Source organism: Myotis nattereri (assembly GCF_964212035.1).
Source record: "Myotis nattereri genome assembly, chromosome: 7".
NCBI lineage: Eukaryota > Metazoa > Chordata > Mammalia > Chiroptera > Vespertilionidae > Myotis > Myotis nattereri.
In genome coordinates this window covers 53,709,595-53,734,468 of record NC_138082.1, presented here as the reverse complement: position 1 = coordinate 53,734,468, position 24,874 = coordinate 53,709,595, and the positions used below count along the sequence as shown (strand labels likewise).

The 24,874-nt window shown below is 37.4% G+C and overlaps 1 protein-coding gene and 1 pseudogene across 2 annotated transcripts in view; both read left to right on the top strand.

Moving 5' to 3' along the window:
• Window positions 1-24,874, top strand: part of SLC4A10 (solute carrier family 4 member 10) — a 239,894-nt gene that overhangs the window by 161,522 nt on the left and 53,498 nt on the right. The window contains exons 12-15 of the mRNA XM_081095919.1: window positions 1,456-1,556; window positions 5,023-5,197; window positions 5,781-5,914; window positions 6,312-6,557. Of these exons, the coding sequence (XP_080952045.1) occupies window positions 1,456-1,556; window positions 5,023-5,197; window positions 5,781-5,914; window positions 6,312-6,557 (656 nt within the window). The remainder of the gene's footprint in view (window positions 1-1,455; window positions 1,557-5,022; window positions 5,198-5,780; window positions 5,915-6,311; window positions 6,558-24,874) is intronic.
• LOC308522500 (insulin-induced gene 2 protein-like) lies at window positions 11,082-12,161 on the top strand (annotated as a pseudogene). Its single transcript has 2 exons — window positions 11,082-11,100; window positions 11,618-12,161. The product of its transcript is annotated as an insulin-induced gene 2 protein-like (transcript).

Genomic DNA, 24,874 nt, shown 5'->3' with positions numbered 1-24,874 from the left:
TTAGACTGGCAAATATTCTTCATAGTTTATCATTGCCTTATTGGTGTATAGCCTTTTCCATTGTAAAACAATGAGTTAACTTATCTAGTAAAGGATACTTCCACAGAAGACTGAATAATATCACTTGCTTTCTGAGACTATGGAAGCTAAAAAATGTTTTCCTAGGTGGTTGAGGGTCACTTTTTTTTAAAAAAAATTGATTTTAGAAGGAGATAGGAGATAGAGAAAGAGAGAGAGAGAGAGAGAAATCAATTCATTGTTCCATTTATCTATGCATCCATTGGTTGATTCTTGCATGTGCCCTGACTGGGGCTCTAACCTGCAGCCTTGACACATCAGGAAGAGACTCCAACCTAGTCATTTGGCCAAGGCTGAGGGTTACTCTTAAAGCCCTTGACTAATGTATGCTAATTATTTACCAGTAAAGGCATTTCCTTTATTAGTTGACAGGAATCCTTTATATTTTCACTTTAGTTCATTGTATCTATTCATGTTTCCGAGAAATTGTAAAAATATTAAACAACAAACTTTCCTATATTTTGTGCAATTCAGAACCTATTTTTCTCATGTTTTAACCTTGTACTATTTTATCTAAATGTCCATTGTACATCAGATCCTTCGATAATTCACTTCACGTTAAACATGAAGAACATGTTTACATGATTTTGGAATGGCAGTCATGTAAACATTTTAATTAAACCACTTAGCATATTTTTTACAATTCTTTAGGCACTTTTGAATATATTGGTGTGCTCTAAAATCACCAATAGATAGGATTTTTATGATTTTCAAAAATCTCTGTCACTGACAAAAGTAGGTGGAATAGACCTATGGGAAAATAGCACTTGAATAAACCTCAGTTAATTTGTCATTGGCTCAATAGTCTTGGATCTCTATATGAGTAAGAAAGGACCATGTAATAAATCATTCTTAGAATAGGAAGATAGCCAGAATCAAAGAGGAAAATACAGTTTAAAAATAGCTAATGATAATAGTTAATGTTTATTGAACAGTTGGACTATGCCAGGCATACTAACACCATATTAACACCACCTCATCCGAACCTACCCTGGCCCTGGTCTCTCTGTCCCTTTCTCTAACTTCAGAGCTTTATCTCTACCTGACATTATAGGTTAATTATTTGTCTTCACTAATAGAATGCTTTTTCTCGCTCACCTTTGCATCTCTAGTATCCATAACCATAAATGACACTCACTAGGTACTCAATAACTATTACATGAAAGAATGAATAAACGCCCAAAACCCACTTAATTCTCACGGGTGCATTAATGGGTGTAAAGCTTTAGGAAACTAGGTAACTTTCAGGAGGTCCTGCAGCAAATAAGTAATGGTGTCTGGATCTTAGCTACTCTGCATATCGTCTCAAGGGAAACATGTTGGTTTTGATATTTATAACCAGCACCTGATATTTAAAAAACAAAACACTTCCAACAGGAGAAGAGGAAGACTCCTGCTGTACCAAACGGAACAGCAGCTCATGGGGAAGCAGAGCCCCACGGAGGACATAGTGGACCTGAACTCCAGAGAACAGGAAGGTTAGTGAGAAGCGCCTGTGTGGGACTTCGAAAACCAAATGACATACCGTTCTTGCGTGTTAGGGATTGCTGCTCTGAGATCTCATTTTTAAAAATACTTTGAATGCGAATTCTTGGGGGGGGGAGGGTAAAAATGCCAATTAATTTTATTTCTCTGTAGTTACCAATGATTGCTATTATTATTAAGTCAGAACAGTGTTTGCATCATTCCATTTTAACTTACCCAGCCTTTCATTTTGCTGTGTATAAAATGCATTCACAGATTCTTAGAATGAATAAGAAAACTGTCAGTTGCCCCTTCCAAAACAACCCGTTGAAAGCTTCAAGTTTAAGATAGAAATAAAAATAAACACCAAGAGCACAGTCTTTGTAGACTCTATCTCATTACATGCAAGTAGGATGTATAGAATAGCATTTTTTACTTTTACAGTCGTGATTTGAAAGAGCTATATGATTTATTTTTCTAATCACACATTTTTGACGAGATGAAAGCTTCAATTTATTTCTTAAAATGGTTCTTTATGGTTTTTTGACAGCTTGTCTGTCTCCAAGCAATGTGTGAGCAGAAAATCAGAAACCCTTGGGTGGGTCTCTCCTCAGAGAATATGTGCACACAGCCTCCATTACAATGGAAGGCCATGGCGAAGGCTTTGCAGGACTGGCGCTCCCTTCCCCTCAGGGCCGTGTCCTGAGCGGCGTTCACTGTGTTTTCTAAGCTGACTCTCCAGTTTCTGAAACGCTGTGCGTGGTAATGCTCCTCTGTTCTTCCCCTTCATCTCTGTCTGTCTCGGAGGAAACGTCCTTTAATGTCTTCCCCAGGCTCCAGACCTGATTTGAGATGGTTCAAGCAGTTTCTTCCCTTTCCCTTTCTTTACTAGAAGCATTGTTACTCCTCCTGTTTGCTTTCACATTTTCAAATGCTGCCTTTTTATTTTTGGTGGTTATATTTTTCTCTCTCTCAGGTATAACGTGCCACAAAGCTTAGACTTTTTTCAAAGTTCACTTTTCCTTACTGCTTCCTAAATCCTCCCAGGTCACCCATATCCGGTGTCTTCGCTTCTCCAGAGTTCTTCCACAGATTCTGTTGCTGACATGGCTTGAAGTATCCATTACTCACCTGCTCGCCTGGAGTTGCTGGTGTCCATCTGGGCTGCTCTTGCACTGTTCTCTGTAATGACCTCCCCTTTCTGGATTTAGATTTTTGCTGCTAAAAGCACATTTATTACACAGTAATATAAGAGCTATGTAGACTAATGTATGCTCTAATAAGTACAATGGTCTAATAGAAAGTACTATCAAGCCTATAAATATTAACTATTAATTAATATTTCATAACCACCTCAAATTCTTTTTGAGGGTTAGGTGGGATATAAATTATAAATAAATGAATAGACTAATAAATTAAATCTACTTTGAATTGTGACTTTGACAAGTTAACAGATTATTCAGAAATGACTCCCCCCAAAATAAAAATAATATGTATTTGTTTTACAAAACACAGGTAGAGGAACTTAAAATGATTTTTTTGTGTGTGAATTTTACAGGTTCTCTGCAAGAGTTTCTAAGTTTCAAATGTCCTTTTAATTTTCAATTTAAAATTTACTCTCTCAACTTCTCCTATTTCATATCCCTTTGATGGAAATAATCACTGGGAAAACATAGTGATTCTATCACACATAATAGTGATAAAGTTACTAATATGTTACTATTGGGTCAGATCAAGGAAATTAAAAATAATACTCAAAATTTTCAGTTATACTGAAGATGTACATTTTTAAAGGCAGAGTAACTTTATTTCTCAAGGGCACAGTCATTTTTGAGGTTATTATTAGATTGCAAATTAATATTTCTATTTAGAAAATAAATAATACAAGTTTAAGATTTTCCCATAATTTAAATGTATTCAGCATACTGGCAGTATATTGTAATGTAATAGGTATTTTTTTAACCTTCATGTAGGAACTTAACCATAGTCTTATTAATTTTATTTATTTTTATTTTTTAAGTATGTTTTATTGATTTTTTACAGAGAAGAAGAGAGAGAGATAGAGAGTTAGAAACATCGATGAGAGAGAAACATTGATCAGCTGCCTCCTGCATGCTCCCCACTGGGAATGTGCCCGCAACTAAGGTGCATGCCCTTTACCGGAATCGAACCTGGGAACCTTTAGTCCGCAGGCCGACTCTCTGTCCACTGAGCCAAACCGGTTAGGGCAGTCTTATTAATTTTAATATGGTATCTTATTCCATGGAGCACAAAGAAATTTCAGTAGTCAAGTGTTAAGTCTACATGTGATTACTAAATGTTCAAAAAATGAGACTATCTGCTCATAGTATTCTAATTCCTAATAGATCAAAAACATTTAGTCTTCAAATTTTAGGCAGCATATCACAATTTAATACTGTTTCCCCTCACCCTCCAAGGCTCTTTTAAGTGTTCAGTTTGGCTTTGAATATATTTAAAAAATGAATTTATACCAAGTAAGGTTATTATTGTCTTGTGAGTGACAGAAATTGGAATATATTTAGGCAATAATGGGTTCAACTTTATGGTTATAAGGTCCTCCTCCTAGTTGCCTTTGCCTAATATTGAAAACGACTGTGGAAGCTATCTGTCTTATTCAAAGGCCATTTAGATGCCTGCCTGGAACAACATCTGGGGAAGGTGTTATGTGTGTTTGGCAGAGAGAGTAGCTAACTAGTTTACCCTCCCTCTGGCATTTTCTGCTAGCTAAACAAAATGAAAACAATCAAAAAATACTGCCAACAATTGCAAGTAGCAGCCCTGAGATTAAGAGTAGGTTTATGTAGAAATGGCACAGAAATTTTGGAGTAATTCTAAATCTCATTATTTGAAATTGAACTGATGAACAACTCTGACCTTGTTTGAGAGAACCTGTTTCTTTTTGTTTATTTATTGACTGTTGATATAATATTTGGCTAGGCATTAGGGAAACAGTGGTGCAAAGCCATCCCTGTAGATCAGCGGTTCTCAACCTGTGGGTCGCCAACCTGTGGGTTGCGACCCCTTTGGGAGTCGAACGACCCTTTCACAGGGGTCGCCTAAGACCATCAGAAAACACATATATAATTACATATCGTTTTTGTGATTAATCACTATGCTTTAATTATGTTCAGTTTGTAACCATGAAAATACATCCTGCATATCAGATATTTACATTGCGATTCATAACAGTAGAAAAATTACAGCTATGAAGTAGCAACGAAAATAATGTTATGGTTGGGGGTCACCACAACATGAGGAACTCTATTAAAGGGTTGCGGCATTAGGAAGGTTGAGAACCACTGCTGTAGATCATGATAATGCAATGTAGCAGGTTCATGTTGGGTCTCATCTCAGCTGATGGAAAACCTATACTGGGACCTGGCAGCAAAGCTAATGGTATTTTGCTTTGTATGTCTTTTATATTTGGATTTCACTGTTGTGTCTCCCCCCCTGTCTTAGGATTTTTGGGGGCCTTATTTTAGATATCAAAAGAAAAGCTCCATACTTCTGGAGTGACTTCAGAGATGCTTTCAGCCTGCAGTGCTTAGCATCTTTTCTGTTTCTCTACTGCGCGTGTATGTCTCCTGTCATCACATTTGGAGGGCTGCTGGGAGAAGCCACTGAAGGTCGTATAGTACGTATTATGCTTTTCTCTGAACTTTCAAATTAATCCATTTTTAAGCTTCCCAGTTAGATAAGTGAGCGTTTAATTTTGGATTCCTTTTTTGAGGAGATATATGATGTTTGGTCTGGCAGATAACTTCATATGAATTTCCTGGATGGTGGTGGAACTGGTAATCTGGGAGTGGGAAGATCTCAAAACAGTTACTTCTGAGTCTTACACAAGCTTCTGATCTCATCTCTGGCCTCCATCCTAGGCTAGTTTTAGGCTGTGATTCTTCCCTCACAAGAGATCCATTACCATGTATATAAGCCATGCTTCTGTCCATTCACATATCACAAAGTATGTACACTTTTAGTGAGCAAAAGAAAAGCAAGGTAAGGAAGGTGGAGAAGACACATCCCTATTCACTACCATTTATTTTTGGCCGACTGCCTGCATCGTTTTTTATTCTCCTATCCACATCTTGCCCCAGGTTGCTAGGATTTTCATTGCAAAGGAAAAATACTATGCCCTTGTATTTTAAACATTTCTCCCCAGTTATAGTGGGTACCTGTAGAGCTTAGATAATGAAATAATTTATATCTCTACACAGAGTGCAATTGAATCTCTCTTTGGAGCATCCATGACTGGGATAGCCTACTCTCTCTTTGGTGGACAGCCTCTTACCATATTAGGCAGTACAGGACCAGTGTTGGTGTTTGAAAAGATTTTATTTAAATTTTGCAAGTAAGTGTTATATACGTTTGGCTCTTAGCCCCTTTCTATTTGTCTACTGTATGTATTCTTCTCCCAACATCACGTTTGAGGTCTGCTGGGAGAGGTGGAAGTGGCTGATTTGATTCAGTGTGCCATTTTTGCCTCTCCATGAAAATAAAGGAAAACAAAAAGATCTGTGTATAATGTTTTGTGATGTTTGTAAAAAATTATATTTAGTTTTCAACCCTGAGAGCCCCTATTAGTTTTATCCTCTTAGTGTTCCCTTTAGACAAAGTCATGAGTTTGGATACTCATGGGATGTGAAGTTATTTACTTCCACTTCATGAGTTGGCCTTATTTCCATCTGTTTAAAATGGTGGCAAGCTGTACAGTGACCTTCTTTCTGCTATTCCTTGTCTCCTCCTAGAGAATATGAGCTGTCATACCTCTCTCTCAGAGCCAGTATTGGACTTTGGACTGCAACACTATGCATCATACTTGTGGCCACTGATGCAAGCTCCCTTGTTTGCTATATCACCCGGTTTACTGAAGAAGCTTTTGCTTCTCTTATTTGCATCATTTTCATTTATGAAGCCCTAGAGAAGTTGTTTGAACTCAGTGAAGCATATCCAATCAACATGCATAATGATTTGGAACTGCTAACACAATACTCGTAAGTACTATTTCCCCTGTTGGCTGTGAGACTTGCCTCTTAACAAATATTGCTATTGTTATAAGAAATATGGGGAACTTACTCAGCAGATAGAGTGCCTTAAATTGATTCATGACCTAAATCCAGCACTCTCAAAGTGGAACAGGATTTTAAAAGTCATCTAATGAGCCACTCCACTCATCAGATACTTATGTTCACAATATAACAACTCTGCCTAGAATATATTTTTTGGAGTTTTATTTTGTCAGGCATTCCCTATTAAGTAAATAGTGAACCAAGGCCAATTTTGCTATATAGGCATTTTGTTTTTACAAAATATATATGATTTTTGTTTTTCTTTAGAGCCTTTTCAATTTACTATAATTCAAAGGAAACTGAAAATATAAGATTTCAGATTTAGAGCAATACGGTGAAAGAGATTCTATTGGGTCAATAAAAAGACAAACAAAAATCACTGAATTGATATATAATATTGCTTTTGCAACTTATGACATTTATGATAGAAGTGCTCAGGTATTGCCTTTTGAAGTTAATATACAAGTTAGGGTTAAAAATGGTATTGGACCTATTGATCTTTCTAGTTTTAGTAGGCCAGTAGTTTAGAATTTCTCTAAGGCTGTGTTTATATACTGTATATCAGTGGTTCTCAACCTTCCTAATGCCGCGACCCTTTAATAGAGTTCCTCATGTTGTGGTGACCCCCAATTTCATTGTTACAAACTGAACATAATTAAAGCATAGTGATTAATCACAAAAACAATATGTAATTATATATGTGTTTTCCAATGAGACCGACCCCTGTGAAAGAGTTGTTCAACCTCCAAAGGGGTCGCGACCCACAGGTTGAGAACCGCTGCTGTATACGGACATTATATTTGCCCTTTCGTGTATTTAACTTGAATATTTTTGTTGTATTTGTGTGTACATTTTTATATAGCAAGCATTTGAAGCAATATGTTTTTATGGGGCAGTTATAGCCTCTGCATCAACCACCAGTGCTCTTACTAACTGCCTAGATATGGGCTCATATGTTTTGAAGATTTATTACCTTTTTTGTTATTAGAATAATTTTAAATTGTTGAAATTAGACCAAAATAGTGCAATGTATAATTTTGTAAAGAAAGATGTAGTGATAGGGCTAAAAATAACATGGTTTTTAATTAATTAATTTATTTTTAATTAGAATTTATATTCAATATTTTATATTAGTTTCAGTTTTACAGCACAGTGGTTAGACAATCATATACTTTACAAAGTAATTCCCTCAATGTTTCAAGTACCTAACTGGCACCATATGTAGTTGTTATAATATTATTGACTATATTCCTGATGCTGTACTTGACATCCCGTGACATTTTTGTAATTATTAATTTTTACTTCTTAATCCCTTTACCTTTTCACCCAGACCCCAACCCTCATTGTCTCTGGCACTATCAGTCTGTTTCCCATATCTATGAGTGTGTTTATATTTTGTTTTTTTATTTATTTTGTCCTTTAGATTTCACATATAAGTGAAATTATATGGTATTTGTCTTTCTCTGTCTGACTTACTTTACTTAGCATAATAACCTCTAGTCCATCCATGCTGTTGCATAAGGTAAGATTTCATTATTCTTTATGTCCAAGTGATATTCCATTGTATATATGTACCACCACATTTTTTATCCACGTATTTATTGATGGGCATTTGGGTAGTTTTCATATTTTGGCTATTGAAAATAATGTGCAATGAACATAGGGGTGCATATATGCTTTTGAATTCGTGTTTTGGGTTGCTTCGGATAAATTCCCAGAAGTGGAATTTCTGGGTCATAAGGCAGTTCAATTTTTAATTTTTTGAGGAACCTCCACACTGTTTTCCACAGTGGCTGCACCAATCTGCATTCCCACCGACAGTGCACAAGGGTTCCCTTTCCTCTACATTCTCACCAACACTTGTTTGTTGATTTATTGATGATAACCATTCTGAGAAGTGTGAGGTGATATCTCATCATGGTTTTAATTTGCATTTCTTTGATGATTAGTGACATTGAGCATCTTTTCATATGTCTATTAGCCGTTTGTATAGACACTTTGGAGAAGTGTCTATTCAGATCTGCTGCCCATATTTTAATTGAAGTGTTTGGGTTTTTTTTTGCTGTTGAGTTGTATGTGTTCTTTATAAATTTTGGATATTAACCCCTTATTGGATATATCATTGGTGAATATCTTCCCTTGTTCAACAGGTTGTCTTTTTTTATGGTTTTCTTTGCTGTGCAAAACCTCTTTAGTTTGATGTGCCCCTATTTGTTTATTTTTTCTTGTATTTCCCTTGCCTGAGGAGATACATCAGAAAAAATATTGCTAGAGAAATGTCTGACATTATACTGTCTATGTTCTCTTCTTAGATTTTTATGGTTTTGAGCCTAACGTTTAAGTCTTTAACTCATTTTGAGTTAATTCTTGTGTATCATGTACAATGTGGTCTACTTTCATTTTTTTGCACATATCTGTCCAATTTCCCAACACTATTTATTAAATAAACTGTTTTTACCCCATTGTATGTTCTTGCCTCCTTTGTTATATATTAATTGACCATGTAGATGTGGGTTTATTTCTGGGTTATTTATTCTGTCCCTTTGATCTATTTATCTATTTTTATGCCAGTACGAGGCTGTTTTGATTTTTAGCCTTGTAGTATAGTTTGATATTAGGTAGTGTGTGGTACCTCCAACTTTGTTCTTCTTTTTTAAGATTTCTGTGGCTATTTGGGATCTTTTTTGGTTCCATATACATGTAGGTTTGTTGTTGTTGTTGTTGTTGTTGTTGTTGTTCAGTATGATGTTAGCTGTGTGTTTGTCATATATATATATGACTTTTATTATGTTGAAATATGTTCCCTCTATTTCCACTTTGCTTAATTTTTTTTTTTATCATAAATGGGTGCTGAATTTTGTCAAATGCTTTTTTCTGCATCTATTGATATGATCATGTGAGATCATGTGATTTTTATCTTTCCTTTTGGAAAATAATGTGATTTTTAGTACTTTAGTTTTACTTTTTCACAGATAGCTTTAAACAGTATACTTCTGTTTTTTGGACAAGAAAATCAGAGTGGAAACAAAATAACTAATAACTTTCCCAATAAAAGCAAATAGTGAGGGTGTTATGATTAGGTTTCAGAAATGGATGAAGGAGGTGTCAGGGACACTCTGAAAGCAGGCAGATGGGAAGAGCAGTTTGATTAGAGTGAGTGATAACAGTGATACTTGCCTTTTTAAAAATATATATTTTATTGATTTTATTACAGAGAAGAAGGGAGAGGGATAGAGAGTTAGAAACATTGATGAGAGAGAAACATCGATCAGCCTCCTCCTGCACACCCCCTACTGGGGATGTGCCCGCAACCAAGGTACATGCCCTTGACCGGAATCGAACCTGGGTTCCTTCAGTCCACAAGCCAGCGCTCTATCCACTGAGCCAAACCAGTTAGGGCAGATATTTGCCTTTTTATTTATCTTCAGTTTCAAAAAGAGCAGTGCCCCCTAATTGGGATATTTTTGCTAGGATATATACTCATCTCTTCTTGGATTTTCAAACCTACCACTTGCTAGATACTATGATAGGTGCTAAGGAAATCGTGAATAATATTCTGTTCTCAATGAGCTTCCAGTTTAATATGGGAAAGCAGACAAACAGACATCACAGTGAAATAAGTGTTGTGTTAAGGGATTGGTACAGGATGCCATGGGACCTTATCAGAAGAGCACCTAAGTCAAATTTTGGGTTCAGAGATTTCCTGGATGAAGTGATATAGAAGATAAAAAAAAATCAGTAGGAGTTAGAAAGGTGAAGAATAGGACAGCAGAGTGGTTCAGATGGAGGGAATGGCACAGGCCTGGATGCAAGCAATTCATTAATGCTTTGCAGTATCTGTCCAAAGTCATATAGGTAGTGGTAAACAAGAAATCAGACTTAGTTTTATGACTCTGATACAATTTTCAGTATACTGATGAATAAAAATAAGCTCTCCAAAGAGACAACATGGAGCAAATAAAATAAGTAAAAGCAGAGAAATTCCGTTTGAAGTTGTGTGGAGGCAGCAACTGTCCACCCTTTCAGCTGTTTCCTGTACCCATAGTTGCAGTTTCTAAGGTGATTCTGACTGAGGACCACAGTTTAAAATCCTCTAGTCTAGAAAGGAAAAGGATCAGAGACGCAAGGACTGAGCCCTGGATAGTGGTCACAGCTTGAAGCCAGAAGAATGAAAACTTGTAACCAATAGATAAAATATTAGAAAAAGGCATCAGAAAAGGACAAAACAACAACAGCAAAACCCCCACAAAAAACCCCCCACAAAACATGAATAATATCAGGTTGTAGAAGTCAAGGGAAAACATTGTTTTAAGAAATCTTTAGAGAGATTCAGTATGAAATTAATAAAAAAGATCAATATTAACTTTAAAAAACAGTATTGGGTGGAGCAGAGAGGCATGACTAGAAGCCAGTTTGCAAAAAATTAAGAAGAGCATAGGCGGTAAAGAAATGGAGACAGTATGCCTAGGTATGATGTCAAAGAAAGTAAAGACAGTGCCTGTCGGAGAGAGCAATGAGATTGTGAGTGACAATTTGTGATAGAAAAGAACTATGTGCCCAGCCTGCATGGCTCAGTGGTTGAGTGTCAATCTATGAACCAGGAAGTCACGGTTCAATTCCTGGTCAGGGCACATGCCTGGGTTGTGGGCTCAATCCCCAGTAGGTAGTGTGCAGGAGGCAGCCAATCAATGATTCTCTCATCATTGATGTTTCTATCTCTCTTTCCCTCTCCCTTCCTATCTGAAATCAATAAAAATATATATTTTTAAAAAGAGAAAAGGAAAGAGCTATGTGTTTAAAAATGAGGACACATGTCCCAGAAGTTGGCAGAGGCAGGGGATTTCTGGTAGGTCCTATTTCAGGGCAAGATGTGGTTCTTTTGAAATGCCAATCTGCTTTAATTCACAGACAAGTCTTTTCAGCTGGGATGCCTTTTTTTTTTTTTTTTTTAATCCTGCTGGCTTACTGAATTTATGAAACCATAGTAGAAGGAGAGATACTGGGCTCAAAAAGATACTGTGGTCCTTTTATCTCATCTGTGACTAGCTGGAGTGTAAATTTGATGATTCAAGGAGTAGTACTGTTTTTTATTGGAGTATTTCTGGCATTAGTGTTAAATTTACTTCAGATTCAGAGAAATATGATGCTTTTTCTACCTGATGTGATTGCAAGCTTCTTTTCTTCAGCATGGTGGGTGCCACCGTGCTGTGGCACAGCTTCAGTGGTTATTATTTCCCTGCATAGACAGGCATTTAAGAGAACCACATAAATTTAAAAGAGAGTGGTCCAATGTAATGTGATCTCGAACTGGTTATGGCCTTGGAGTAAGAATTGCTTTCTTGGGAACCTTGGTCACTCAACTGCTAGTTTGTAATGGTGTTTATCAATATACTTCTCCAGATTTTCTCTATGTTCGCTTTTGGTTACCATATATATTTTTTTGCTGGAGGCATAACAATGGGAAATATTGGCCCACAACTAGCAATGTATGAATGTAGAGTTATCCCAGAAAAATCTCATCAGGAATGAAGAAAATGAAAATATATATTTTTTTGTACAGAAAACAAGATGAGAAGGGCATGTACATGGTAGATATACCAATGAAACTACAGACTATAAAGTTGCCAGGATGCAGAAATATGAGCTAATCACTGTGTTCCATTGCCCAAATGCCCTTCTCAACCAAAATTAGGGGGTTAGGAGGTATGGAAAGATTGATCCATCCTGATGGGTCATGAGGTTTTAGTGTCTCCTGGACCTGAAATGGGTGTAAGAGAAACACAGAGAATAACAATCTCCTTGGGAAATGTGACTACTGCACTTGTCTTCCATTTAGCTTCTCACCATGATTCAATGGTTTCCTGCACTACTCACTTTGAGTACATGACTCTGATAAAGTATTGCCATTACTTGCTCTTTGGAAAAGCAAAACTAATTTTTTTTGCTATGTATACAATGCATATATTTATTAACATACTTTTAGTCATGTACATTAAAGAAAATAAATCAAACTTACTGATAACAATAATGGTTACTTTAATGTATTGTATAATCTCACCTTTTGTACAAAACATTTTGTGTTTTATGCAGTTCACATGACACTTTTAGTGGTCTTTTGTTCTTGTCACTGTGACCTAATCAGTTTTAAGTGTCATTATGCTCATGCTCTCCTAAAGTTTTCTACTAATGTTGCTGGTCTCATGCTTGCACAGTTTTTATGAGACAAACTAGAGGCCCAGTGCATGAATTCGTGCACCAGTGGGGTCCCTCCGTCTGGCCTGCAGGATCGGGTGGAAACCGGCTCTCCAACATCCCCCGAGGGGTCCCAGATTGTGAAAGGGTGCAGGCCAGGCTGAGGGACCCTACCAGTGCACGATTGGGGCTGGAGAGGTTGGCCAGCTGGAGAGGAACAGTGGGAGGGCTCCAGGATGTGTCCGGTCCTTCTCACTCAGTCCCAATTGGCCAGACCCCAGCAGCAAGTTAACCTACTGGTTTAGAGCATCTGCCCCCTGGTGGGCAGTGCACATCATAGCAACTGGTTGACCGGTCTACTGTCTGCCCCCTTGGTGGTTAGTGCACATCATAGCAAGCGGTTGAGTGGCCTTAGCACATCATTAGCATAATATGATTGGTTGAATGGACGACCTGACAACCAGACACTTAGCATATTAGGCTTTTGTTATATAGGATTTCTAGAAAATGTCAAAGCTAGGATGCAGTACATCTGAGCTGCAGTATTTGCAAAGTTAATATGTCTATGTGCTCACATATTTTGCTTAGGTATAAGATATGGAAAAAAGGGCCTCATTTAATTTTCAAAGATATTCTTTATACTTGAGCTTCTTATACTTACATTTCCTTAAAGTCATAGTTTTACCAACCAAATAACAAAATGTGATTGATTTTGTTAAGATTCTCCTAGTACCTCTGGCATCCTAATCTTATAATGTGGTAATAATATGTAGACCTTCTATTCAAAGCTATGAGCTTTCCTTTCATTGTGCCAAGAGCAAGTGTCAAGTTAATCAATTTAATTTAAGAATATATACATTACACCAGATGATCAAGCTGAAATTTGTCAAGTTAGCAATAAGTAATGAGTTTGTGGAAATAAGTTTTTCTAGGTTGCCTTGATTTTAAGAAATGGCAAAAATAGAATAAAGCACTCTGCTTATGAAAGATGAAATGTTTCTTCAAATATATTGTAATAATCTAAAGCTCTCAAAGATGGCTAGCTAAGGAAAGATTGGGGTTGTATTAACTCTTTTTAGTTGGTTGGATCAAAACAAAGAGCAGGGTCTATTACTGTAGTTTATTAACATACAGGAGTTGAATAATTACAGAGGTATTAGAAAGTATGATCTCATTGCTAGGTTACAGGAAGGTTTTATTTTGGATTTTGATCCTTTTTCTATCTTTTTGTTGTTGTTTTTTCCAGCCCATAGCCCTCTATAAAACCCTGTTTATTAAATAATAAATGTAAAGAACATAAACTGAATACCTTACATTATCACAAACTAAATTTTTAAGCAGAAAAATATGCTAAGCTAACTAAACTTGGCTAGTTCTACAAATATCAAGTAGAAATAGTGTTCAAATAAATTAACATACAATATTATAAGTAGCAATTATTCATTTTTTTCATTTACATGGGTTTTAAGGATATAAAAATCCAGTGGAATTTTTGGAAGAACATTTTATTATGAATATTTGATTTTAAAAAACAACTCAGTTGCCTATTTAAATTTTGTCTGCTTTTTTTCCTGATTGCATGTGTATCAGTGGTTGAGAAACAGTGCTTTAAATACATTTTAAAATTTCAGCAGTTGGAAGAACTATTAAGCTGGAAGATCCCACCATTTATAGGCAAATTTATACTATAATAGGTCTCAGAAAGGCAAAGATGAGGAATACCATTTTTTCAGTTGCACAGGATGACATATATATTAAACAAACATTTATTGGAAAATGTGGGCAAAACATTTCCTGCTTTTATAATTGAAAATAATTATACCATGGGTGCTTCATTCTTTTAGATATAAAATAAATTTTTTGGAAGAAATAAAATTAACCTTCTATGAATCATTATCTTTGAGAATGGTCATCACATCTCAACAAATCAAAATACTGTGCATTTGATATACAACACAACACCTGTGACCATTTAATGCATCTTAATGAAGAAATCACCAATACCTGCTTAGTACTCTCCCTTTAATATGGATGTTTGTGCAAATTTCTGTCCTGTCATAGCTGCTTGATAAGAAAGCATGGAAGATAAAAATATTTCAGGTTTGCAAATCTATAGTTATAAAGAAAGAAAATAGTAGATGGAGTAGATCTGAAAAGTAACATTGTTAAAAGACACTTAACAAAAGCTTGCTGGTATCTACCAACCCCTTGGCTTTGTGGAGGCAGAAAGATGAAGAGACATTAATCTTGTTACACAAAGGCTCATAATTCATTAGGAATAGTGAGGATTAAATAGGTAAATAATAAACTTATACTGAATACTATGGCTACTGGAGGTAAGACTATCATTAAAAGCAGAATTTAGTTCAAAAGCAGAAAGGGAAAACAAAGATAGCAAGTGTTTGGATTAAGAATCAACAATAAGATGGGTTTCCAGAAATTTATTGAATAATGATTTTTTGAGTGCCTAGTAATATTTATTTGATTCTAAGATGTCAGGTTTTTAATAGAGAAAAAAACTCTATATTAAATGTGCATGGTAAGAAGTATTTCTGAAATATAAAAATATGAACAAACATGTTCATTTGTGATGTGTACCAAGCACTTTGCTAGTATAGGGGGTAAAAGGTGTGCCTGCCTTATAGTAATGGGTCCAGCATTATGGAGATTAATCGAGTGGAGTCACACATATATTACACAAATAAATACATAAAAATACAATTATAAAGTTATGTTGCAAGCAATTCTGGATAAATTTAGTCATTTATATGTAGAAAAAAAGTGATTTTAAAATGTTGAAATACAGGGGTTTATCTAAATCTGAGTTTTATCCTTTAGTTTTGATTAGTGAGGAGCAACAGGTCAATGAGCCAAGATAACCTCCCTTTCATCACCTTTCTCCGAACATCTCTGATCAACTTTGGGGTTCTGCTGTAGGTTGCAGTCCTGCCTCTCTTCCAGATGACTTCTCCACCATGTTGGCACCCTGTTTAAATTTGCAGTCAGAACTAGTTTTATGAATTCAGTTTGTATATTTTTATCCCACATTAAGATTCTTATAACCTCTCAGTTTATTCAAAATTTCTAGTTGAAATCTTTAAGAGTAGTGTTAAAGATACTGTAAAAGAGCTCAGTTATCTTTACTTGTGAAACGTGATTGGTCAGGTGATGTCTATTATATTACAACATGTTCAATTAATCAATATGCATTACACATTACCATCCTATATAATAAAAGGCTAATATACAAATTGTCCCTTCGACCAGGAGTTCAACCAGAAGTTCAACCAGGGGGTGGGGCTGGCCAGCCAACCACCCTCAACCCCTCCCCCCAGCCGGTCCCACCTCTGATCAGCTCCAATTGGGGCCGGCTGGCTGGACCCCACCTGTGCACAAATTCATGCACTGGGCCTCTAGTATTCTGTAGTATGGTGGGACTATGGGAGATAAAATTGTTACATTTTCTACTTTAAAGGAGGCTTGAATCTAGTTAAGGAAATGAGAAAAAATTATTATTCTATGTTCTTCCAAAATTTCCACTGGATTTTTATATCAAAATCCATGTAAATGAAAAAAATTATGAGTAATAATTGCTACTTATAATATTATATGTTAATTTCTTTGAACACTATTTCTACTCAATATTTGTAGAACTAGTCAAGTTAGCTTAGCATATTCTTTCTGTTTAAAATTTTAGTTTTTGATAAAACAAGGTGTTCCATTTATATACTTTACATTTATTATTTCACAAACAGGAAAATATCAAGTGAAAAGGTATATATATATATATATATATGTATATATATATATATATATGTATATATATATATATATGTATATATATATATATATATATATATATATATATATATGGTAAAGGAAGAAGTTCACTTTTAAAAACATTCTATTGTAATAGCTCTCAGTTTCAGGCAAAACAGTTTTTATATATTACCAAAAAGTCTATCTTTTGTAGATATTTTCTCTGTAAGACTATTCAAATATTATGAAGGGTAACAAAATATGTTCCGTAAATGAATGCTTATTACTTAGTCTCAGTGAAGTTTGTGTTGTGGCCAGTTCTGCTGCTTCTAGTCACCCCATTATGTGTTGCTCATCTCTTCATTTCATAGGTACCTACCTGGTGTCTTCATAGTCTATAAGAACTTGCTCTAAAAAGGATTACTAAGAGTCTAGTTTTATTTATTTCAAAACATTTCATTTTTTTGTGTTTAAAAGAATGAAGCACCTATGGTAGAATTTTATTTTCAATTATAAAAACAGACTTTAGGGAGTAAGAGAGGTGGTACTTACTCACTGTGAAATCATATCACTTGGTGTTATGAGTTGAATTGTGTTCCACCAAAATTCGTATGTGGAAGATGGAAACCTTTCACTTAGATTGTGATTATATTTGGAGACAGAGCCTTTAGTGATAATTGAGGTTAAATGAGGTCATGTGGGTGGATCCTAATCAAATCTGACTGGTGTCCTTAAAAGAAGAGGAAATTTGGACACAGAAGAGAGACACCAGAATGCACAGGCACATTAAAAGGAACATGTGAGGCCACAGCGAGCGGGCAGTATCTGCAAGCCAGAGAGAGGCCTCCGAGGTAATCAACCTGATGACACTTGGATCGCAGACTTACAGCCTCCAGAGCTGTAAGAAAATAAATTTTGATTTTTTAAGCCACCCAGTTCTTGGTGTTTTGGTATAGCAGCCCCAGAAAGCTAGTATACTGAGTAAAAGCTCTACAGTAGTTTAGTTCTATTTATCTTTGGAGTTGTAGGAGCAAACTCTCTGAAGTCGTTCCCCTGTTAATGGCCACCCTATCCTTTCAGCTGTTCTGATGAAAAAAACCATGGATTTATTTTTGACTACTCTCTGACACACCCTGACTTCTTAACAAATATAATGGCTCTCTATATAAAACTTAAACACTACTTACCACCCTCTCTTTCTTCATCATCTCTTGTCTAGATTATTACAATTGCCTTTCAACTGGTGTCCCTGATTTTACACTTGCTCTCACACAGACTGTTCTCTATGAAGCAGCCAGAATTATTCTCTTACAGCCCAAGTCAGAGCATGTCACACTGCTTCTCAAAGCCCACTGATGGGGCTAGAAAACACTGTATGGTCATAAATATGTTGAAAACATAATAAGAACTACTGAAAGAAATATGTCAAAAATCACAGTAACTGATAGACTGATTTTCTTCTTGTTCTTTATTTTATAAATATCCTCTAGTCTGCTTTTATTATTTCAGTAATTCAAAATACTTTTGAAATAGAAAAAAGTATAGACATAAAAACACGTTTGACTTCTACAGATAGATCATAATTCTGTGACTTTATGCCACATATTAATACCTAACTTGCTACAAAGCACTCTAGGGGTTAATTTAGTCAATAAAAAGACTTAAAAAAAAAAAGAATCACAAACCATACTGTTCAGCACACACAGGAAGGTACTGATAATAACTACAAAGACAAAGGAGATCATCTGTAACCCAGGGACTAAAATTAGTAATAATGTTGAAGGCAGTTCTACCAAATTATGTTTTCTAGAAGACAGCTACAGGCTCTTCTGTTGTAAAGAAGACTGATCACCTCCATTAGCCTTGACAAAAGCAATGACTTCTGGATGAGGGCATTTAATTATAATGTTTATCTAATCACTCTGTAGCCATTTACATAAACAAGATGGCTTACAGTGCACACATGGGTGTGGGGAGGGGAAGTGGCGGTAAAACATAGTGTTTGGTGAAGAGTGTATTTTAAGCCAAACAATTCAACATCATAAGTCAGAATTACTGACATTTTATACTGGTGTTTTTAAAAATGTAATAAAAAAGTGCATATACAGTCCATTCTATTGCCTTTGGATTACTGAAATTTCTAGTCTAGTAACAATAGTAATAACAATAATGATACCTAACACCTAATTTGAATTTATTTACACCAGATTCTGTTCTAGATGCTTTTACCTACATTAACTAATTTATTTTTGTAATAATACTGTTAGGTTGAATACTATCATTATCCCAACTTTTTAAAAAATATGTCTTTATTGGTTTTTTAGAGAGAGTAAGGGAGAGGGTTGGAGAAATAGAAACATCAACGAGAGAGGAACATGATCCATCACCTGCCTTCTGCATGCTCCCTAGTCGGGGACTGAGCTGGCAACCAGAATCAAACCAGTGACCTCTTGGTTTCTGGGTCAAAGGCTCAACCACTGAGCCACATTGGCTGGGCTCATTATCCCCACTTTAAGAAAACAGATATAGAGAAGTTAAATAACTTGTCCAAAGTCCCTCTGGTAAGTGATCATAGAAACCGTGCTAAAGAGACTAAAGTCCAGTATTCTAAGCACTTATATACCTAAAGGTTATTATTATTATTACTAGGGGCCCAGTGCACGAAATTCGTGCACTGGGTGGGGGTGGGGGGAGAGTGTCCCTCAGCCCAGCCTGCCCCCTCTCACATACTGGGAGCCCTCAGGCGTTGACCCCCATCACCCTCCGATCGCCTGATCAGCCCCTTGCCCAGGCCTGATGCCTCCGCCAGAGGTGTCAGGCTTGGACAGGGGACCCCCATCTCCCCCCAATCACTGGCTCTGGCCCCCGCCCAGGCCTGAGGCCTCTGGCCCAGGAATCATGCCTGGGCAGGGGACCCCCATCTCCCTCTGATCGCTTGCTCCACCCCCCGCCCAAGCCTGACGCCTCTGACCCAGGCTTCAGGCCTGGGCAAGGGGACCATCATATCCCCCCAATCCCCGGCTCCGCCCCCCACCCAGGCCTGATGCCTCAGCCAGAGGAGTTGACCCTCGTCATCCTCCGATCACCAATCACTAGATCGGCCCCTTGACCAGGCCTGAGGCCTCCGGCAGAGGTGTCAGGCCTGGGCAGGGGACCCCCAGCTCCCTGCGGTTGCAGGCTCCGCCCCTGCCCAGGCCTGACACCTCTGGCCTAGGCTTCCGGCCCGGGCAGCGGGGACCTGCAGTGGCAGCGGGGGGCGCCGCGATCGTGGGCTTCGCTTTAGGCCCAGGCAAGGGACCCCTAGCTCCTGGGACTGCCAGCTTCGACCGTGCTCAGCTCCCATCGCTGGCTCCACCCCTACTTCCTGCTATCACTGGCCAGGGCGGCAAAGGCGCCTGATTCTCCGATCATGGCCCCAGGGCCGCCTTTGCCCTGCCCCCCAGCTCTTAGCTCCCCCCTGGGTTTCAGATCACTGTCAGTGGCAGGGGGCTTCTTCCTGCTTTCCCTTTCGCCTCCCTGCATTGTGCCTACATATGCAAATTAGCCGCCATCTTGTTGGCAGTTAACTGCCAATCTTAGTTGGCAGTTAATTTGCATATAGCCCTGATTAGCCAATGAAAAAGGTATCTCCGTACGCCAATTACCATTTTTCTCTTTTATTAGTGTAGATTATTTGCATTAGCATTTCTATATTATGGCCAGAGTCACTAAAAAAGTACTTTGGATAAAATTAACAGAAGAATTTAATCCAAACTTACATTTTATTTGCTTGTATTGCTGTCTCTAGTTTTTTTGGTTTCCCTTTTCTTTTCTTTTTGTAGTTTTCGATTGGAGTTATTTAAGTCCATCAGTATAGGTGAAAAACAGGAAAATGGGATTTTTTTCTCATTTTATGTATTTAGAATATCTGCTTTTGATGTTTAAGAACATAAACTCTTAATAGCCAGAGCCTTCTTTGAGCTTTTTCAAACGTCCTGTCCAAGCCTGCAGCCTCTAAGAACTCTCTGCTGAGATTCCCAGTATCAGAGGTGGGGACTCAGGAAGGAGCAATGTATCTGTTTCCCTAAGGCAGTGGTTATCACATCCGCCTACCTCAGGAAAGAACACTGGCTACTTGTGATACCTGTGATGTATAAAATAAATCTTTTAGGTTAAAGAACTTATTTCTCCTCGTTGGAATTCATTTATGGATGAGAACTATTATTAACAAGAGATAGGCCTGACAAGGAGGCATAGGTGACTAATGTCCACTTATAAATCTGACTCTCCAAAAAAGTGTCTTTTCTATGAACTCACATTTTTATGCCAGATTTCTTAGTACTTTCAGAACATCACTGTTAAAATGTCACTGTACTCCCAGGAATGGAATGACACATTCTATCACTGTCCTCACTGACCCAGCACAATGGCTGTGAAAAAGAAACCAGGGCCCTGGGGAATGGAGCACACACAGCTAAGTGAAGGAAGTCATCCCAGGCCAGGGTTAGACGCAGCTGTGAGGAATAGGAATCTGCAGAGTGCTGGTGTAGTTATCGTGATATGAGGGCAGGTCTGCTGGGTGTTTTGGGAGGTGATACCGTACAGGAGAGAGGTCCTGAAAGGGGAAGCTAGGAAGCCCGCATAGTGAAATGTAGATCACTTCCTTGTTCTGGAGTCATCTCTTTTATGTGGCTCTGCTGATGGAAATGGCACAGAACTGCATCTAGAGCAGCGGTTCTCAACCTGTGGGTCGCGACCCCTTTGGGGGTCGAACGACCCTTTCACAGGGGTCGCCTAAGACCATTGGAAAACACATATATAATTACATATTGTTTTTGTGATTAATCACTATGCTTTAATTATGTTCAATTTGTAACAATGAAATTGGGGGTCACCACAACATGAGGAACTGTATTAAAGGGTCGCGGCATTAGGAAGGTTGAGAACCACTGATCTAGAGGAAGCACATTGTAGCTGCAGACCTGGATTCAAATGTAATTCTATCAGCATGTATGGCTTTGGGTAAGTCATCAAACACTTAGTTTCCTGCATCTATAACATGTAGAAATCAAACTATTAAACTAGAAAACGAGGTGCCTCATGTTATGCATGTGGCAGCTATATGCATATCAGATAGATATGCATAAATATGCAATGGCTAGTGGGAGCTTATATGTGCATTATACACACACATACGTCTGTACATAGATGTATTCATGGGTCTACTACAGTGCTCCTTCTCCTTTGTTATGTTACTTCCACAAGAAACTTGCCATATATTTTCTGTTTTACATTTAAGTTTCCTTTTACCTTATAGAGCTATGCTTTTACAAAATTTTCAGAATATGCACATAATTTCCTATTAAAAAATGGTTTGGGGCTGCTTTTTCTTAGGTAAATTAGCAGAATGACTAACTTGGAGAATTCTAATCATTAGCTACCTAAAAAAACAGGATGTTTACTGCATGATATAACAGATTCAGGCAATATGTTACTAATTTACTTTAACAAGAAAGAGAGTATTGCTCCTAATGAATAATATTAACAGTGTTCTGTTGGGCACCACTACTGTGCAGTAGTCACCTCTGGTATCTTTATTTGAATTCATGACAGAGCTGGGTAAGGATTTGAGGCAGGTCTTCTGTATATTCAAATGGTTTGACCTGAACCATAGCACATGTATGTGCCTAGGCAACTATCTAACATAATTATTCTAATCTAGCAGATTAAATCATGTTTATCATTCTACAAAGACATTAGAGAGCATATGCCAATTCCAGAAACCAGGCACACGTTCACAAGGCCCTACATTTAGTAGTTCCTGACCAATGGATTGGGTGCCGTCTATCAGAAGGACCTGACGTTCTACCTGACAGGTCACCGAGCAGCCCTCCAAGCCATTTGCTGCTTCCTTCCTCCCACACGCTTCCTTAGCTAGGATTTCCAATGGGGAGGTAAAAGCAGGTAGTACTTTTGTTCCACCCCTCACTGTCTCTAATATACCTTATTCTCAGAATCACTCTGGGATCCAGTTTCAGGAAGATGAAAAATATCTCTTCCTCACAAGGTTGGAGGTCCTGGACATGACCTTTATAAGATTTACTTTATATATTTTTTCCAATTCTTACAATTTACGCCAAAAATTGTTGGAGATACCTGTCCTTTTAAAAATGACTTCCCATATCGATTACATAATGAATAAAATAGTTGATACATATTTGCTTTCTACCTATAATTTTGAACACAGTTATAAATATTAGTTTATGGATTAACTCTGTACCTGGTCCTCTCCTAGCCCACCTGGTGTTTTTTTGAAATAATAAAATATATATCTCTGGGGCCAACATCCATAAATCCAGGATATTCTCAGCCATCTTGTTCTGCTATAGTATGAAGTTAGACTAGAAATAAGACAATGCTAAGTGAAAAAAACTTTCTTTGCCTATTCCACCTCTCAAGGGCTCCATTTTTTGGAGTACAGACCAAACATCCTATGGCCTACCTCATCCTTTTCCATGGTACCAGCCAGCTGCTGAGCTTTAGTTTCTCCTTTTTAAATGGGGATAAAAATACCTGTCCTACCTCTCATAGGAGTGATTTGAGGTTCAATGAGATTATATCAAAGTATTTTAAAACCCACATAACAAACATATGTGATAAGGTACTTTATATTGAGCATCTACTAAATTCTAGGAATAGTACTTTACATATGTTATAGTACCCCTTTAAAGCCTCAACATGACCCTGCACAATGGTTATAATTATATTTGATGTAAGATGAGTTAATAAAAGCTCAAAAATGTTCTGTGATTTCCTTAGGTCAAATAGGGCGAAGGAGCAGAGTCAAGACTCACTTTAATATTACTTCCAGCCAAAGCCGGTTTGGCTCAGCGGATAGAGCGTCGGCCTGCGGACTGAAAGGTCCCAGGTTCGATTCCGGTCAAGGGCATGTACCTGGGTTGCAGGCACTTCCCCAGTGGGGGATGTGCAGGAGGCAGCTGATCGATGTTTCTCTCTCATCGATGTTTCTAACTCTCTATCTCTCTCCCTTCCTCTCTGTAAAAAATCAATAAAATATATTTAAAAAAAAATATTACTTCCAAATGGAGGCTTTACTTTTCTTTCCACTCAGAGCTCAGACTTATTAATTATCCTAAAGAATGGCAGGTGGCATCAAAAAAGGTGGGGGAATCGCCGAGTAATCTGCCCCTTCAGCAAAGCTGATGAAAATATCTTTGTAAAAATCAATGCTTAGAAGAGATCACCTGAAAACCCCAGGGCTTCATACATTTTTAAAATAGCTTTTATGTATTGAGCATAAAATAAAAAGAGAAAAAATAGATCCTTTAGATCAAAGAACAATATGGTATGCCATCCCAGCCAGGTCCAAGCTTAGGGTTTTCATAAGTTTCTTTGCAGACATATTACAAACATATACACACAGAGCAAATAAGACAAAACAGGGAAACATAAGAACTTCCTTTGTTTTTGGAAAATAGATGGAAACAACAGAAAGTTCTCAGAAATGCAGAGAGAAATTTTTTTTCACAATTGCTAATATACTTCATATTAGAATTTGTCTATGAATTCCAACTTGAGACTTAGAAATCAGATCTTGGAGAAACTAGCAGATCTTATATATGTAGTAACATAGATAAGGTATCCATGGCTCTAGAACGTCAGGCCTTACCTTCTCTGCCTCCCACACTTTTGACAGAAGTCAAGGCAGGATCTTTTCTATCACAATTCTCTACTATGTCCACTGACTCTTTTAAGACCTCTCAATGGCCTGAGCACTTTTCTTCAATAACATTCCCTCAGAGCTTGAGCTACAATTATTCTAGCTATGCCTACATCTAATCGTTTTAATTAATGATATGGACTTTATATGAGGGCTACAAAAACCACAGCAACAATGGAATAAACAAATCTTTCCAAAAATACTTTGAAGCTGCCCTACTGTTCTCACTTTAACATTCAAAATAGTACTTACTAGGGCCCGCAAGGCTCACTGTACAGTCTGGGCCTTGCCTCTCTCACAGCCCCACCCCATTTCTTTCCCCACTCCCCTTCTGATTCAGCCGCACTGACCTTTCTGAGACAATCTGCTTCCTGACCCAGAGCTTCCCACCTGCTGTTGCTCTCTCTAGTCCACCACACCACCACCCTGCCCACACCATTTCTTACTAAATTTTGTTCAATCTCAGCTTAAGCCTCATTTTCTTAGTTTTTCCCGAGCACATAGACTCAAGGCTTCTTAGCAACCTAGGCTTCTTTATAGCATATTTCACAAATGTATTTATATAATTAAG